Consider the following 17,399-nt stretch of genomic DNA (forward strand, 5'->3'; position numbering starts at 1 on the left):
GGCGAAAGCGCGCGACGGAGAGGGGAGGCAGTGCGGCGGTAGGTGGGAGCGCGGCTGTGCGACGGCGCCGTCAGTGTAGGTCCCAGGTCCCAAAAAGCAGCGGGGTCAGACGGGGGTCTTTCGTCCTCCACGTCACCAGCACTTCCGCGTGGCTGTGGTTGAGGGTGCGCAGCTCTGTCAGGCGCCCGATGAGGCGGGCGAAGTGTTGGGGGTCTTCAGGATGGTGGATCTTAGAGTACTTGTACAGGATGCCCAGGAGCGGCTCTTGCAGCTCCTCTACGTGCCGCTTATTCCTCAGGAGCGGGCGATCTGCGGGAGCGCGGCGGGAGAGCGGGGTTAGCGGGGTGAGCCGCGTAGGGGAGGCGGGCGGGAGCGCGAAGAACGGGAGAACGCGGGACTGGGAAGGGCCGCGGAAAGGAACGCAGGGCGCTGCCGTAGCTGAGGGCGCGGTGCGAGGAGGCGGACAGTACCTGGGGCAAGTGTGTGTAAGTGCAAGTCAGCTCCTGGTTTACCTGAAAAAAACACAGTTGTTGCTACGAGGAGGGCATATTCGGTCTCTGTCACTTTGAGTTCCCCCATGCTTCTGTAGAAGTAAAACAGTGCGGTAATAAACTCCTCCGTTATACCTTAAAAAGGAAATAAAATGATCATGATGTTACTTCATAGAATCATAAAATGATTTTGGTTAGACATCTTTATGATTGAGTCTGACCATTAACCCAGCACTGACAGGTCACCACTAAACCATGTCCCTCTGCATCACAACTTTGAAACCTCTCCAGGAATGGGGGACTCCACCACTGCCCTGTAAAGCCTGTTCAAAGGCCAGCAAAACAAAACATTCCCAAGTATTTTGATTCTGAGACCTCCTTTACCTGTGGTAGTAGTGGAAGTTGGACTGTCTTCATTGTGAGAAATTTCCATGGAATAAATGTTTTTGTCAAGGTTTTGAACGTGACAACATGTCCCATGATCAGAAAGCCTTACATGACCTGAAATGACAAATGACAGCCAAGCTCAGTGTGACTTTAAATATTTGTCTGCATCTGCTTTGCAGATATGTAGCTAAAAATGTGTGACTTTTTTCCCAGATCCATGCAGACACAAAAGAATTTTTTCTTTTTGGCATCTAGCAGCTCTTCCATTGGTGGCATTATTATCGAAGTGTCTTAACACACCGTGTGTCATAGCTATTAGTAGTATCTGTCCACCTCACAATTTGTTTACTCAGAAATGTCACTCTTGGAAGTAATGGAAAGAAAACGGAGATCAAATTAATTTGGGAGGCAGGCATGTTGGGTTTTTTGTATGGTGTTTGGAAAAATGGCCTGTAGGAGGCACGTAGGCATTACCAGTAGTATTCTAAGTACTGCTATGCTTGAATAGGAAACTATTTGAGGTTAAGTGAATTAAAGTGCATGGAAGTTGTTTCAAAAGAGCCTCCTCCTACTTACATTAGCAGAAAGCTTGCTAGTCAAACTTACTTTCACTTGTTGATGGCTGGCATTCACGAATTCTTTGGTTGTATATTTGGGCAGAGCGCAAAAACATTGCCTCAACTGTTGACCCTTTCAGCAGTGCGATCTGATCTTCACTAGCTAAGCTTTCAAATCCTGCAGCGAAAGATACATGTTAAGAATCAGTGAATACCGTGACTGCCTGTGAGGCCCATAACATTTGTTTATATTATTTTTAACAAATGCCTTTGCTGGAAAGGAGAAGCCATAGTTAAAAGACAAATGTACCAAAGACTATTGGGATCTTTCTTGCTAGTTTGCAGGTTAGAAAAAAAAAAGTGCATTGCCAGTGTCTAGTGTTACAAGATTCACAGGAAGATAAAAGTAAAAATGTTGGGTCTAGGCAAGACTTCATCCAAAATTCCTTCCTAATATCCTATTTATATCACATCCTAATACTTTAGATTTGCTACATTGCTCAGTGATTGTGGATATTCTTATTGATAAGTGGTCTTTTCTAAAACTGTGCTATCTTTTAACAAACTCTTCTGCACTTGGAATTCAAGAGCAAAGAAATTTTATTGATCCTTTTCTTAATCCTGATCAAAGCAGGATATGTAACATAAGAAAACAAACAGCGCATCTGTTCCTTCAGATCTGTTCTGCTTTTGTCATTAAGTTTTACAACTTAGACTGAGAAAAAAAAATCATCTTCCCTGTCAAATGCTACCTTGTCAATCATAGAATCACAGACTGGGAGGGGTTGGAAGAGACCTCTGAAGATGATCTATCCCAACCCCCCTACCAAAGCCGGTTCATCTAGGAAAGGTCACACAGAAATGTGTCCAGAAAGGTTTTGAAAGTCTCTAGAGAAGGAGACTCCACAACCTCTCTGAGCAGCCTGTTTCAGTGTTCCATCATGATGACAGTAAAGTTTTTCCTCGTGTTGAGATGGAACTTCCTGTGTTCCAGTTTGTGTCTGTGGCCTCTTATCCTATCACTGGGTACATTAAAATGCAGTGAATTTAATTGCATGTTCCCTTGTTCTTTAAGGAAAATATGAATAAGAGAACCTGGTTAGTCCCTTCACTGCTGCCTTTTCCTTTGAAGGAACATCTAGGTTTTTTTATGAGCATGATAAATTGCAAACTGAACTGGCTTTCAGAGAATGTGTTGAAAAAGTAATTCACTCAAGATGGTATTCTGAAGTCCATGTACTTTCAGAAAATGTCCCTATTCCATGTCAGAAATGGAAAAGAAATCTTGATAGGGAAGAAACAATAATTCGTTGAGTGAGGGAGTTTTCTTAAAGCCTGTGTTTTTCCTGGATTCATGCCATCAGATTCTCCCTCTAAAACAAAGTCACACTCTTTTGTAATATTTCCCAAAGGAAGAAACTTACCTGGCAGTCTTTTTGTGAAATCCACTAGCACTTGTACATGGACAACTGCTGTCTCAGAGAGACGGAGAAAACTTTCCTCAGGACTTGCAGTTTCTTGTAGCTGCATGAAAGAGCATTTAGACATCTGATATAACCACGGTACAGTGCTTAGGATAATATTAACTTATCAGTGCAGGCTAATTGTTCTGTATACATACAAACTTCTTTGCTTCCTCAAGGGGAATTGTGTATTTTTGGTGTGCTGCCACAATGTGGTCAAGAAGCTGATGTTCCCCTGGAGTAAGTTCCATCTTCTCTAAGATCTGTAAGAAAAACAAACCAATCAAATGACTTGGGGGGAAGGGAGGGGTGAAAGATGAAAATAGAAATATTTTAAATAGAAAAAATATCCTACTTTTGCAGATCTTGTTGTAGATGATACATGCTTACTGTTCAGTCCCTCATCTTCCAGTTTTATGTTGCAAAGAAAACTGCTCTTCTGTTTGAAATTCTTCCTCAGTCGCTTTGACTTGCATTGTACTTCAGTCAGCAAACCTGCAAAGCACAGCAGTGCATAGCAAGGTATTTTCAAATATATACAATTAGAAATAAACACTTTTATTATTTCATATAACACAAGTCTTGCATCACAGAAGCCATAACCTATAAGGAACTATGCTTACTGGAGAATATGGCAATGTGTTATTTATTAGGGAGGCTAGTGTTCAGTATCCACCAACAACCTGAGTGTTTGCAGTCTTCTTATGTTGAGCTTGTGGCTCTATGAGACACAACTATGAGAATTTTTCATGAATCATAGGATGGCTTAGGTTGGAAGGGACCTTGGAGATTATCCACTCCAATCTCCTCACTGTGAGCAGATACATCTCTCAACTACAATTGTCTGTATAAGGCCTTATCCAACCTGGCCTTGAAGTCCCCCAGAAAGGAAGCATCCACAACTTTCCTGGGCAACCTTTTCCAGAGTTGCACCACCCTTGTACTCAAGAACTTCTTCTTAAGATCCAGTCTAAACCTACTCTCCCTCAGCTTCAAACCATTTCCCCTTGTCCTCATTATGAAAAGTCCCTCTGCAGCCTTCCTGTAGGATTCCTTCAGGTATTGGAAGGCAGCTCTAAGGTACCCCTGGAGTCTTCTCTGGGCTGAACAACCCCAGCTCCCTCAGCCTATCTTCATAGCAATACTGTTTTTTCCAAACCCAAAAGCACATATGATACGCTTACTGCTGTCCTGTTGAAGTTCAGGATATTCTGCTGTCTCTTTTTAGTAGTTTCTTTTTTTCCTTGTAATGTCTTTGAATAGCAGTCCTCTTCAGAAAATACTTCCCACGCATTGGAGGGCTTTGCAGATGACGCAGCTACAAGTGCTGCAGACTTGTCTATGTTTACCTCATATCTGGGGCTAAACTATAGGAATTGTTCTATCACCCAATGACCCCTTCCTAGTTGGGAAGGAGGACTGAGAAAAGGAGGGGAGACCCATGGGTTGATATGAAAATAGATTTAATGAAACAGCAAAACTAATGCTAATATCAATGCAAATACAAAATACGGAAAGTGAATATACAGTTAAATATTCCTATAGCTAATTGAAGTTTAGCTCAATACCACTGAGGGGCTGACTTTGGAAAAGGTGAAGTAGCCAGCATGGAGGGAGGACTTACATTCTGCGAGCATTCCCACTGCTTTGCACTTCTTCAGGCGACATTCCTGACACTTCCTCCGCATGTACATGTCCATCTCACAGTGGCCACCGTTCTTGCACCGATACACTGCATTTTTGGTTATACTACGGCGAAAGAAGCCTACAGAGAAGGATCGGATTATGACTGAGGCCATTTAGGGAGATTTACCTCATAATGGTTTAAAGAATTAAAGTGTCTTTTGAGGTTTTGGGTAATTGTTTTGGGCTTTTTACAATGCAAACATTAGCTTGATTTTAAATGTTGTTTGTCACAACAGTTACATCTTTTTCTTTCTGACTAATATCGATCACTGTTTTCCTTACCTAATCAAGACAGCTCCCATATAGCAAGTAAAAATATAAGTATCAATTAATTACTACTTCACAGAATCACAGACTGTTAGGGATTGGAAGGGACTTTGAAAGATCATCCAGTCCAACCCCCCTGCCAGAGCAGGATCGTGGATGATCCAGGGCAGGTCACACAGGAATGCATCCAGGTGGGTTTTATTTAATTTTATTAGTTAGTAAAATTAATAACAGTGAAGTAAATCTAGAACAAACTGTCATGGGGAAACCAGCACGTGCCTTGTGAACAGTTATTGCAAAAAATGAGATACATTAAATGCTTGTGCTAAATAGACACTATGAAAGCATTTCTTCAAAAAATTGTTATAAAAATGTGAGTCTGGATAAAGGGTTTCTTAAGCAAATTGTAATCCTCTCTAGAAATGTCAGCTTAAAAGTGATTAAATCTATTTGCTTAAAACATAGATATTCAGACATTATGCTGAGCACTGTGGAGCCACAGTCCTGGGTAAGATAAAGCTCAGCTTCTCCTCTTACCTTTGCAGCCTTCACAGGTCAGTGCATTGTAGTGATAGCCTGAGGCCTTGTCACCACACACAACACACAGCTCCTCCTGCCCCCTCAGTCTCAAAGAAGAGTGGCTTAATCGTGGCCGTTTTAATCCTTGGTATCCAGCATCATCAATGTGGGGAGCCATGAAAGGGGGTTTGCTCAGTTCACAGCTGCTGCTGATAGATTGCCCATCACTGTAGTGAGAGTCCAGGCCATATGTGCTGTACTGGGACTGAGGAGGTTGTGACTGTACTACTGGAGGAGGGATCTGAACTGTGGAGTATTGGCAGTAAGGTGCAGTCTGAAAATCGGTGTCTTGCAGCTGATAGTTGATGTGCTCTGGTAAAACATCTACATACAGAATAAATTGAAAATTAAGTAAAAACCTGAAGAGTATCTCATAATCAGCTACTTGAATGTTTTACAATGTTTTATAGACTAAATATTTAATTATAAATATTAGAGGAACATATTTTCAGAAGGTAATTCTGATGTATTCTTTTCAAATAAGCTACCTGATATGTTTTTAAGTAGAATATTAGATGTAGTAAAAATGGCCTGGTCACACTTTGGACAGTGTTGTGTGGGTGTTTGTAAAGATAAACTAAAATGAAGAAAACAGTGGGAGTTCCCACAGCTGTCCATTCTACTGTACTGCTTTTTCAGAATACAAAATTTTGCCTTACTCACCATAGTACTGTATGGGCTCAGGAAGACAATACCCATCAGGGACAGTGATAAACGTGTTAGCCATGTTCTGCTCCCAGCTGCACTGTTGTGGTCACTTTGTTGTGTGACCAACGTTTAGGAAGGCAACCTAGAGAAATGAAAAAGAGAAATACCGCATGAGAAAGTATCACTGGGTTGGTTGAACTACAGAGCTAAACCCAGAAATCTCCAGAAAAGGAGAGTTTGCAGACCATAAGAAAATCAGAGGTCTGTGCAAAGTCACATAATGTTTTCCGTGAGGCTGCAAAATGTTTGATTGTCCTAATACTACCAGTTCAGGATAGAGTCTATTCCTAACCTCCAAATTTTACACAGAACCATGTGGGGCAATCAAAGTAATCATTGAAAAATTCTCTAGTTCAGGAAGAGACTAAAAGGAGCTTCACCCTATAGGAAAAAACTTGCTTTCACAAGGAGTTAGGACACTTACCCTAATGTGGAAGTGGTGGGTGCTCTGTTACTAGACAAAGATGAGCTTTTACTGAATTTGCTGGATGTTTTTAAGGCCAGGCTGGATGTGGCTCTGGGCAACCTGGTCTAGTGGAAGTGTCCTGGTTCATGGCAGGGGGGTTGGAACTAGATGATCCCTGAGGTCTCTTTCAGCCCTGACAATTCTGTGATTCTGTAATTTGCTTCATTCATGCTTTATGCAAATTTGAAGCAAGTAAATATAGGAAAGTAGCTTGTAAAGGCCAGCACAGGATATCTCTCTCCCCTATCTAAACACTCTTAGGCAGTAAGTCAGTTCTCCCTCACTGAAGCACTGCCTAATTTAGGTAGGTTCCAAATTTAAAAGTATTCCTTTAAGAGTTCAAAGTTTCCAATGAAGACCAAAGTCAATCTCATATAGGATGTATTGCCCCCTAGAGAGCTTTTCACTGTCCTGTGATTATTGAAGGAACCTGGGCTCCTGGCTGGATGCTTTGATGTTCCCCGTAACAAAGTATACCGAGAGTTCACAGTGCTGCAGTTGGTGCAGGTTAACTATTGTGCTTTGAGTTCAAAGCTTTTCTTATTTTTCAGTAATTTGACTTCATAGGGAGGTTCTGAGAAAGTGTATTCTGAAAGTTCTGAGAAGTTTTATATAAAAAAAACAATGACTATATGAACAGTAACATGAGCTGAGTTTGAGTTTACATATGTGTAGAGACAATCTCTGGTGTCGCTTAGCAAATGAGTGGTAATTTAATAAGAGCAGTAAGTAGAAAATATTTTTGTTGTCCCCTGCCCCGATCTCTCCCCACCTGTGGAAAGACAGTTTGCCAGTGGACAATTCATAGGCTTTCCCTGAGCAGCAGATAAGGACAGAAAAGATGAAAAACAAGGCAAGTCAGTATTTGGAAAGTATAGCAAATCAAACCCCTATCTGGATTCTTTGTATATGCCTATTGCAGAATCTTCAGCAAATTTGGTTTAAAGATCTTCCTTGAAAGACTCACTTGTTGGGGTTTGTGCATTACCTAGACCTATCTACAGCTGAGAAAATTAATATCTAATTTCAGGGAATCTGAACTGAAGTCATGTCTGGAAAGACACACTTCCCTTCCCCCCAGACTGGGCATATCTTGGAACTGAACACTTTCTCTTTGTGTTGTCAGCAGAAGGTGAAAAGATGCAGTGAGGCTGGAATGCTGATGTTTTTGTTATCTCTGCTAGTAAATATTTGTTTGAGAGAGAAATGACTCACTGAATCATGAGGTCCTTATCAGCTAGATCAATTTGGCCTGGGCAAAGTCTGCATTTTTCCCCCCAAATGTGTATTTGCTGAAGAAATGGGCTTCTGAATTCCAGTCATTTTTTTAAATAGAAGTAATTCACAAAAGCTAAAAAAAAAAATAAACTGATCTAGTCTGATAAAAATATGATATTGGGAATATGAAGTACATCTTACCAAATGTAAGGTTGATTAAACATTCTAAATCTTGGAAACAGACTTTTATTAAGCAGTTTCCTCAGTTCAGGTATTGTATGAGAAGATTTAGTCCTTCTTACTCTTTTCAGTCCTTCTTACTCTTTTTTATGGCTAATAAAAGTTATCAGTTGCAACCACAGAATTCCCAACTTAGAGTGAGACTTTGTAAATTGAAAGTCTTTAATTAAGAGAATTTTATAAAAGTATTAATAGTAAATCCATTTGTTTTTTGAGGAATGCTATACTGTCTTAAAATGGGTTTTAATGGTCATGCCTGTGCATGAATGTTAACTTTCATTTTCTGACACTTGAGAATTTAGCATTAACAACTTTGTTCTTCTGGTGTAAAATAGTATTGAGCTTTTTAAAATTAAAAATATAAAGAATACAATATGTAAAGAGAGAACTAGGACAAGATTGACTGTCATAGCTATGTGTTACAACCTTTACCTCACACTACATTCGAGCCAGTCAGCATCAGGGAAGCCTCTTCCAAGCTTTAGGAGTCACTGAAATTTCCTGATGTATTATATGATGGTCTCTCAAAAGTTCAGCAGCCATCCCTAATCTCTCATGCTTCACAGCAGTGAGCCAAGGTGTAAAAAGACACTTCTTCAACCCACACATTCATTAACACCTTGCTATGAAGGCAAGTAAATTCTGCATGCACACAAAACTTAGCTACACCCTGTGAAACTGTGGAGTCCATGACAGAATGCAGCACACATGTCCAATGGGAATTTTCAAAGCATAATAACTTGGACAAAATTGAAGTAAGACTGGAGTAAAAGCTTTGGGTGTTTGGGGCAGTTACGGTCATGCTATTCCCAAAACAAATTTGTTTTGTGCCCATGTTTCTCTTTTCAGTATACTCAAAGTATAGATGTATCTCTTCTGGATGTGTGTTTTAAAAAGGCAGGAGAACAAAAAAATAATTCCCAGAGATGATGAGTAAAGGCCTTTAACCTAAAAAATGGAAATGACCGAAAACAAAACGTGGTTTTTTTTTTTAATAAGGTGTTTTGTAAAATCACAAGCAGTAACACGGTTAGGGTGGAAGTCTTTAGTCCTTAGACATACTGACCTGAAGGAAAATGTCATCTGCTCAAAGGCACACATGCTGTCCCCTGCTTTTCCTTCTCAGTTGACTTCTGAGGTGCTGTTTCTGACGGGTCATTTTATGTTTGAAATCCTAATCATTGTGGGGGAGGGGGAGGTGTTTGGTTGGTTGGTTTAAATTTTAAAAGCTTCTACAAGCTTGAGGTTTGTAAAAATTATTTGTTTGCTTTGGTTTTGTTTTCCTTTTTTTTTGCCAGAAGAAGATGTTACCCAGACTCTAGGTTGCTTAAGAGTATTTGAAAATGTTACATTTTTGACAGTATTCCATCTTCTGAACTAACACCATTGAATATAAGCTGGGATGTATGTTGATTCAAGAGGCTGGTTATCCATCTAATATAGGAATTCACCAATATTTGTTTATTAGTCTTAACTGAAAGGCTTCAGTTTATCAGAAATGGAAGCACAGACACCAGGGTGTTAGTTGATAAAAGTGAAGTATGCAAACCAGTCACTTAACAGAATGTACCTGCTCAGACTGGAGTACATAATGGCTACTTATTTAAGGTGAAAGATGTTGTTGCCATTTTTATTGCTATAAAATATCGTATACTAACATAGTATCCATTCATATTATCAAATTTATTGAGATGCAAAACATACTTCTTGTAGAAGAGGGCCCAGGGAGCTCTTTAAGAGCTAAGTATTGACAGTACTTGAACTGCTATTGTAAATATTTTGACAACTGAGTCATAGGGAAATTTTTTGTTTACAAGGGATTTTAGGAACTCAGGCTGAAAATCTTCAACATTTACTTAGCACACCTTGTAGCATGTTCATGCTTATGTAGTGGGACTAGATAGCACATTTCAGTCTCAGTGTTAGTGGCTGTACTCTTTTTTGCTTCTGGAAAGTATAGCTGAACTTTGTAACTTGTGACATTTAAACCAAAAAGTGAAAATCCTTTAACTGAGCACAACTGGTGGCAACTATGTGTGTTGCCAGGTGATATGTTCAGTTTCACTCAAGCAATTCAGCAATCACTGATTGCTATAATTAAAGAATGATTTTACAGGGGAAGTTGTAGGATCTCTTGATTGATCTATATGCAGCTTATATGCAATACTAAGGTTTTATCTGTTCCTCCCAGTTTCACTGTGCCAAGAAGCTCCCCAAAGCTACTCTTTGAAGAAATCCCACTTCTCATTAAAGGTATTCCTACCCTGTCATATAATAACCATAACAAGAATTGCCTTATTTCACTAATGGATTGTGTTGCAATATTCTTGAAGCCCTCCTTTGGAATTGTTACCCCATAAATAATTATTTCAAAGGTATAAGTTTTATACATTGAAAAATAAGAGGTTAGAGGTTGTTTGAAACTTAAGAGTTTTCCAGGTTCTTTTGAGGAGAAGGAAAAAAAAAAGAATTTAAAAGGCATTTTACTTCACTCTGCATGTCAAATGAAGTACTGCTAGAAAAAATGCTTTGGCAGCAGGATAGCAAAGTTAAAAGAGCATATATTCTATTTTCACTTAGTCATTTAAAAAGAAAGGAAAAACAAGAAAAAAGAAGAAAAAAGTGAAATGCCTGAAATATTTTCACATGGCAAATTGATTTATGGCTAGAACAACAATTTATAATCCCAGAGCATTCAGAAAAGTAAAGGAAATACTTACAGTAGTTCCAGAGGGTTTCTTGCTTCCAGAGCTGAGTCCGCTGGGCTGCAGCACTGATCCTAGCTCTGAGTCCAGCTGGAGCAAACTGGGTCTTTTCCCTATTTATCAGTTTCTGTGCATACACAAGGCTCCAGACACTCTGCAGAGCAATGCTATGGCTCTGAGACACAAACTTCCCACACAGCCTTTTCTGGGGTCGAAGCAAGGGCAGCTGCAAGCCCACATAAATCAAATAATAACTGGGTCATCAGGGACAGAGGCCATGGGGACCCTCACGTCACTGTTTCCCAGAGTTCTCCCTGTCCAATTACTAAATATTCTGCTTTCTTTCTTGGTAGAATTTAAAATTCTCCTCTTTTGCTTGTTTAACATTGACATGTTTGATTGTTAATGGAAAATACTCATTTCCTGAGCAGTGAAAATCAAGCAGTAGCATTATTTGGATATATCTACATGATACAAATAGTTTGTCATAGAGTGGTTTGGGTTGGAAGGAGCCTTAAAGATCACTTAGTTTCAGCCCCCCTTCTGTAGGCAAGGGCACCTCTTAATAGACCAGGTTGCTCAAGGCCTCATCCATCCTGGTCTTAAACACTTTCAGGATGAGGCACCCACAACCTCTCTGGACAACCTGTTCCAATGTCTCAACACTCTCATAGTAAAGAACTTCTTCCTAATGTCCAATCTAAATCTCTCCTGCTCCAGTTTCAAACCACTGTCCCTTGTCCTATCACTACAAACCCTTGTCAAAAGTCCCTCCCCAGCTCTACTGTATCCCCCTTGAGGTACTGGAAGGCTGCTCTAAGGTCTCCCTAGAGCCTTCTCCAAGGCTGAACAGCCTGAACTCCTTCAGCCTGTCGCTATATGGGAGGTGCTCCAGCCTTCTGATGATCTTTGTGGCCTCCTCTGGACCCTCTCCCAACAGTTCAATGTCCTTTTCGTGCTGGGGGCTGCAGAACTGGATGCAGTGTTCCAGGTGGGGGTCTCACAAGAGCAGAGCAGAGCTCCGAACTGATAATGCTTGGTGACAGAGGGCTGCAATGTGTAGATTAGGCAGTAGAGACAAAGATAATGATCTTGTAAGTTTAATTATATCAGCATTTGTGGTTTTTTAGTTTTTTGGGTTTTTTTTGTAAAAGTAGCCTTATACAGCACTTACTAGGATGTCACAAAAACCTCAGTGGTAGAAATGAAGAACTTACAATTGTTACAGCTAAGATATTGTTCACAGCAGTGTCTCTTTCACATATACCATTGGCATTTTCATTTAGCTTTTCAGCCTTTCCCATGAAAGCTGGAAAAACAGAGCTTTGTGAAATATTGCCTTTAGCTTCTAAATATCACAGACTTTTTTTTTTAGTACCTTTTCTGGTACCTTTACTTGCAAGGTGTTCAAGTGTACGTATGGGATGTGAGTCTTTAAAGCCTGTTGACTTCAGGAAGTCTGAAGAATAGGTGTTTAGAAGGTGTCTAATCACCTTTCTGTTCAGTGTTATAAAAGCCAGTGGATTCAGAGCAAACACACACACACACACACACACACATATATATATACACCTAAACCTGAAACTTAGATGTAGTGGAAATTAACTGCAGTGCAACATGAAGTATTAGCCCATGGTCAAGCACTCCAACCTACACACTATCTGTTTATCTGGGGAAATAAAATCTGTTTTGCATAGTCATGCAGTGACTCAGACCAGGTGACTAGTCCATCTTAAATACATATATTTAGATTATTTTAACAGATCACTTTTCCTATTCAAAGCTTAGTGTGACAATAAAAAATAGGAGACCTGAGAGCCCGCTTGAGTCATGTATAGAACTGCAGAAGAGGAAAATAAACTGCTTTTCATGCTTGTAAAGAATCAGGAAACAAGAAGCTTATTTAATAGTAAGGAAGATTTAACTTAGGTATAGAGAAAGGAATTATGGTGGTAAAAATAGCACTGGAATAAGCTGCTTGTATAATATTCATCACTGCATGTTTTGAAGATCAGTTTGGGCAGCTTGCTGGAACTTAAGAACTGTTCTCTCTGAGTTAATTTAATCTGTAAAGGAGGAGAAAGGGCTCTTGAGATCTCTTCCAGCTCTATTTTCTGTTGATTTTACTTACATAGTGTCACTTTGTAGAAAAATGGTGAAATCTCTGATCAGTAACATGCCTAGTGCCATTTTGATGGGCAGAGGAAACAATCATACTTCAAGCAAGCTCTACTAGAGGAGAGAGTAAACAAAATGTTACTGATAGATACACCCTGAAAATACTATCTGAACAAGTTCATGTTATGAGCCAAAATCTGAAACTGCCACAGAAGTTTTCTGTAAAAAATAGTCAGATCTGATGACACCTGCCTGACCTTGCCTTGTGCTGCTTTTGCAGCCTCATTTCCATCATCACTGTAAACTGTGAGCTTCTGTGCAATTTGATCTACCTAGAACGGCTGCCCTTGTGCTGTTAGGTCTGAGAATTTGGTGACTGCTAACACTGCAGATCAAGAAAGAGCTTCCCTAGACCAATACCTCTTGAGAGAATGAATTTTTCAAGCTAAGAATTCTTTGTTCATTTGAACTAGAGAATCTAGCAACTTGTTTGGTATCATCTCTGTAACTTATTTGGTATCTGAATAGTTAAAAGGAAATCACATCTACTCCAGCTGGATCTTCTCTCCATAACTGACCCGTTTGGCTTGATCTGGTATTGGATTGTTTATGTAACTTCAGTAATTAACCACTATCAGCCTCATTAATGAAACATAAACCACCTCTTCTGCTCATTTATAAAGCATTTGTCAAACAAAATTTAAACAAAGGGCAGAATCTCAGCAAAGTAACAGTCCTTCAAAAGCTACTGAGACTCTGACTACGAGGCATTACGGTCACTTTGTTGTTGTTTTTCAGTCAAAATGAAACAGAAGCCAGGGAATTGCCTATTGCTTTTGGCTAACTTTTCATAAAAACATCTGAGATTTGTCACATGGAGGCAGTGATGCCTGGACAACTATTTTGGCTATTTCAGTAAAAAATACTGATGTTCCAGCTCATTACTATAAATCATGAAATGATGAAAGCAAGAGTCAAATACTAAACAGTTGGGAGCCTTTGGAAAACTAATTGCTGATTACAGTAATTGTTGTTATATGTGAGTTAAAGGTTGAAAAGCAGATTATTTCATTACAGGATTTAAGGATTAAAATATTCTGAACAATATTAAAGTAAATTGAGTACTAACAGTAGCATCATAGAATCATAAAATGGTCTGGGTTGGAAGGGACCTCCAAAGGTCCAACCCCCTCTGCAGTCAGTAGGGACATCCTCAACTAGATCAGGTTGCCCAGACCCCTGTAAAGCCTCACCTTGAATATTTCCAGGGATGGGGTCTCAACCACCTCCCTGGGCAACCTGTTCCAGTGTTCACTACCACCATGGTAAAGAACTTGTTCATAACATCCAATCTAAATCTACCCTTCTCTACTTTGAAATACAGCTTATGTATTAAAGTGATCAAACTTAAAATTACTTAAATGTAATTTTAAACATTGAGACTTAAATGACTGTACTTCTTTGTAGGTACAGCAGAGAGAAGCCAAGTCCTGGACCTGACTTCCATAAAGCAAAATCTCTTGACACTGTATTAAGCATTAAAAAATAATTATGGTGGAATCCCTTGGTCAGCATTTTATCAGCAGAGGAGTCTTGCTGCTGAGAGACTTAAATAGCTAAATATATCCATTTATCAATTATAATGTTTCCTGGTTTTCTCCAGCCTGGATTCCATCTTAAGGACATTTGTTTTAATAGTAAAAAGAATATTAGACTCATAAATGTGAATGCTGTGGTGCGATGGGTGACTCGTCAAGATTTATCAAAGCGGGGTAATTAACATGAACAATAAAATGGAGTTTCTGGGTAATAACTTTTGTCACAGAATGGCTCTGTTTTATGCAACAGTAATCCACCCGGAAATACAGGCTAGGAAGTACAAGAAGTGGATTCACTTGGCCTCTGTGAGTCTCTGCTACAGATGTTGTCGAGAGCAATACCAGTGAATTTGTGACAGTAGATAAATGCTATGTTAATATCACCTAATTTTAAAAACAAGCAATCAAAAAGTGGTGGAGTCTGTCACAGATGTTGCCATTCTCTACCAGTCAGTTCCTCTGTGTGTTATTATTCATCATTTCCAGTTTCTGGATAAGTTACAGGTGCTACTGGTGCACATTGTTTTAACAGTACTGATGCCTGAACTTGTCTCAGGTTTACAGATACTGTGTTGTGCTCAAGGTCCTGTCCTGTGTGTGTTACCTGTCTCTTCGAGTACTTTTTCTGTACTTTTGGTCTGTCTAGATTTGTGATCTTCCTACTGTGAGCAACATCTCCTCAGCTGTACTCAGAAATGCTGTGGATTTATTCCATCACAGAAATACTATTTATGATTTTGCAAAGATGGCCTAGAAATGGTTTTGGTTCTGTAGCAGCTTTGCTGTTCTGGAGAGCCTCATATGCTTCTATCTAGTGTATACTTCTGCTAGAACAAATCCACATTCTGTTTGACAGAATACAGCCATGTGGCTAAGAGTTATTAAAAGCATTAAAGCATTAACCTCTTGTAACCTCATTTTTCACTTTGTACACATACATAAGTGTTTAATCGAATTGAAGTTAAACACTAAAAAGTTTGAGAGGCCAAATTTATACATTCTCTTTAGTTTATACAGAGTTGATGTGATAAGCCAAAGGAACTGTAAGACACCACTACTCAGAAAATGCTTGTCCGTTGATTTGTTTAAGCTCTCTTGCTGCATACTAGAAGTTTTGGTGGCAAGCATTCCCAGCATTTAAATCAAGGAGCTTTGTCCTCCTGGGATCTGATCTGTGTCCTGGCGCCACACTAGCTTATTCTGCTGTCCTTTGGAAGTTGAACAAATGATTCTGTGTCAAAAGAGCTGCTGGAGAAGGACTGAGCCACATCCTTGAGTGAGAACACGAGACTGGGAGCTGTGTGGTGGCAATGTTGTAGACTCACTTCTTATTGTGCAATTTTATTGCAAGAAGCCAGAATCACACAGAGGGACTGCACTGATCCTGAAATGAAAGTCTGATACAGCAGTGCTGGCCCTCATCTCACTTCCTTGTCTCTACTTTGCATGAAAGGCCAAGATGTCATCTTTGAAACCGGGAAAAAGTATTAAATCATAACTATAAATTCAAGGAACAGAACAGGCCAAAGATTCAGACATGCAATTCAGGTGCAGCTTTTGCTGAGGTACAGTGACTCTCCACATTGCACAAACAGGTTGCTCCTTTAGCTGACTATTAGTAGATGTGGAACTTCCAGTGCTGCACTTCTAAACAGCTCACTGAGTGCCTCTCTGCCGTAAAGCTGAATTAAGTGGGACTTTGGAGATGGCATGTTTGATTTCACAGAACTGCCTTACATTGAATAAGGTGAAAAATGGAAAGATACTGAACTGCTAAACATAGTATTCTATGTAGCTTTATCAGGCCTAGTCCTGTGTGGCTGCTCAAAGGCTCTGTAAAAGTAGATGTACTGGCAGAGGTTTTCAGAGCAGCCACAGAGCTAGGTGTGCAAGCAGAGACAAGCACCGGAGTGCTGAACTGCACTGATGGAGTTGTTTGAGGATATAATGGTGAGGGACAGACAGTGGAAGAGGGCAAATAAACATTGCTACAACTTGGGACTGTCATGTCTCTCTTAGTACAGGGCAACCTTTTGCCGACTTATTCCATAATCAGAATGATAAACAGTAACTTTTGTCAGTGATCCAGGTGTTCACGAATCAAGTATTACGAAAAAGGAATTCTAATAATGCATTAACTTTTAGTATTCTCAAGTCAGAAGAAAAATAAGGAAGGACGGGAGGGTAAAGCATGCTCTAAAGTGTCATCCAGACCTTCCACACAAGTTACTGTAAAGCAGCATTGTTTTCTCATTTTGCAAAATATATCTCATAGTTTACTAATTAATTCTGATTAAATACTCCAAATGCAGCTGCTTACTCAGTTCTCTTCTGGGTTGTAGGAACACTTTGATATTGTTGCTTATAAAAAAATCATTTTATTCAGCACTTCTGCACTAGGCTTGATTATCTCTGGGCTCGCAAAGAAACTCATTTGATAAAGTATCCAAGATTTTTCTTATGTGTCCATCTCAATTAGGTTTTAAACTTGAATGAGGCCTCAAGTCAAAGGCAGTCCTGTTAAAACATTATTGTTGAAAACATTATCAATCAAGTTGGTAATACTGAATAAAAAAGCTTTGTGGCACAAAGTTAACCAAAGCATCAAGGACATCACAGATCACGAACAGTAGCTTTAGTTAGCAAATAAATATCAAAGCAGCAAGTCAGCATTACAAAGCTTGTTATTTTAACTCGAGTGGAGGATGTTTACTGTTAAAAGGGACAAACAAGAATATTAGATAAGATGACAGCTCAACAGATCTCAGACCGGAATTTATCACACACTGTTTAAGGGAGTATTTAAAAAGATAACCAGACCCGCCTCGGGTCAAGGGTACGCGCCCTTCTGCAAACAGAGCGCAGGACACCGCAGCCTTTCTCTGACCCAGCCTTTCACCGGCGCTTCCTGCGGGA

The 17,399-nt window shown here is 39.7% G+C and overlaps 1 protein-coding gene across 1 annotated transcript; it reads right to left on the reverse strand.

Moving 5' to 3' along the window:
- Positions 1–70: 70 nt before the first annotated feature.
- On the reverse strand, positions 71–6,175 carry LOC128978111 (bile acid receptor-like). The gene is made up of 10 exons (XM_054395879.1): positions 6,094–6,175; positions 5,389–5,754; positions 4,523–4,663; positions 3,254–3,393; positions 3,057–3,161; positions 2,860–2,959; positions 1,485–1,613; positions 876–992; positions 513–626; positions 71–309 (listed from the first exon to the last, which is right to left on the reverse strand). Exons 1-10 carry the CDS (start codon positions 6,155–6,157, stop codon positions 71–73), a joined length of 1,515 nt encoding a protein of 504 aa, XP_054251854.1. The 5' UTR covers positions 6,158–6,175.
- Positions 6,176–17,399: the final 11,224 nt, after the last annotated feature.

The sequence above is a fragment of the Indicator indicator genome, chromosome 35 (assembly GCF_027791375.1).
Source record: "Indicator indicator isolate 239-I01 chromosome 35, UM_Iind_1.1, whole genome shotgun sequence".
NCBI classification, from domain to species: Eukaryota; Metazoa; Chordata; class Aves; order Piciformes; family Indicatoridae; genus Indicator; species Indicator indicator.

Coding starts and splice junctions, on each gene's coding strand:
- LOC128978111 (XM_054395879.1), bottom strand. CDS start 6,157: ATGGCTAACACGTTTATCACTGTCCCTGATGGGTATTGTCTTCCTGAG. Junction 3,162..3,253: donor CTACAACAAGATCTGCAAAA/GTAGGATATTTT, acceptor TTTTTCTTACAG/ATCTTAGAGAAGATGGAACT. Junction 993..1,484: donor CCAGCCATCAACAAGTGAAA/GTAAGTTTGACT, acceptor TTGTCATTTCAG/GTCATGTAAGGCTTTCTGAT.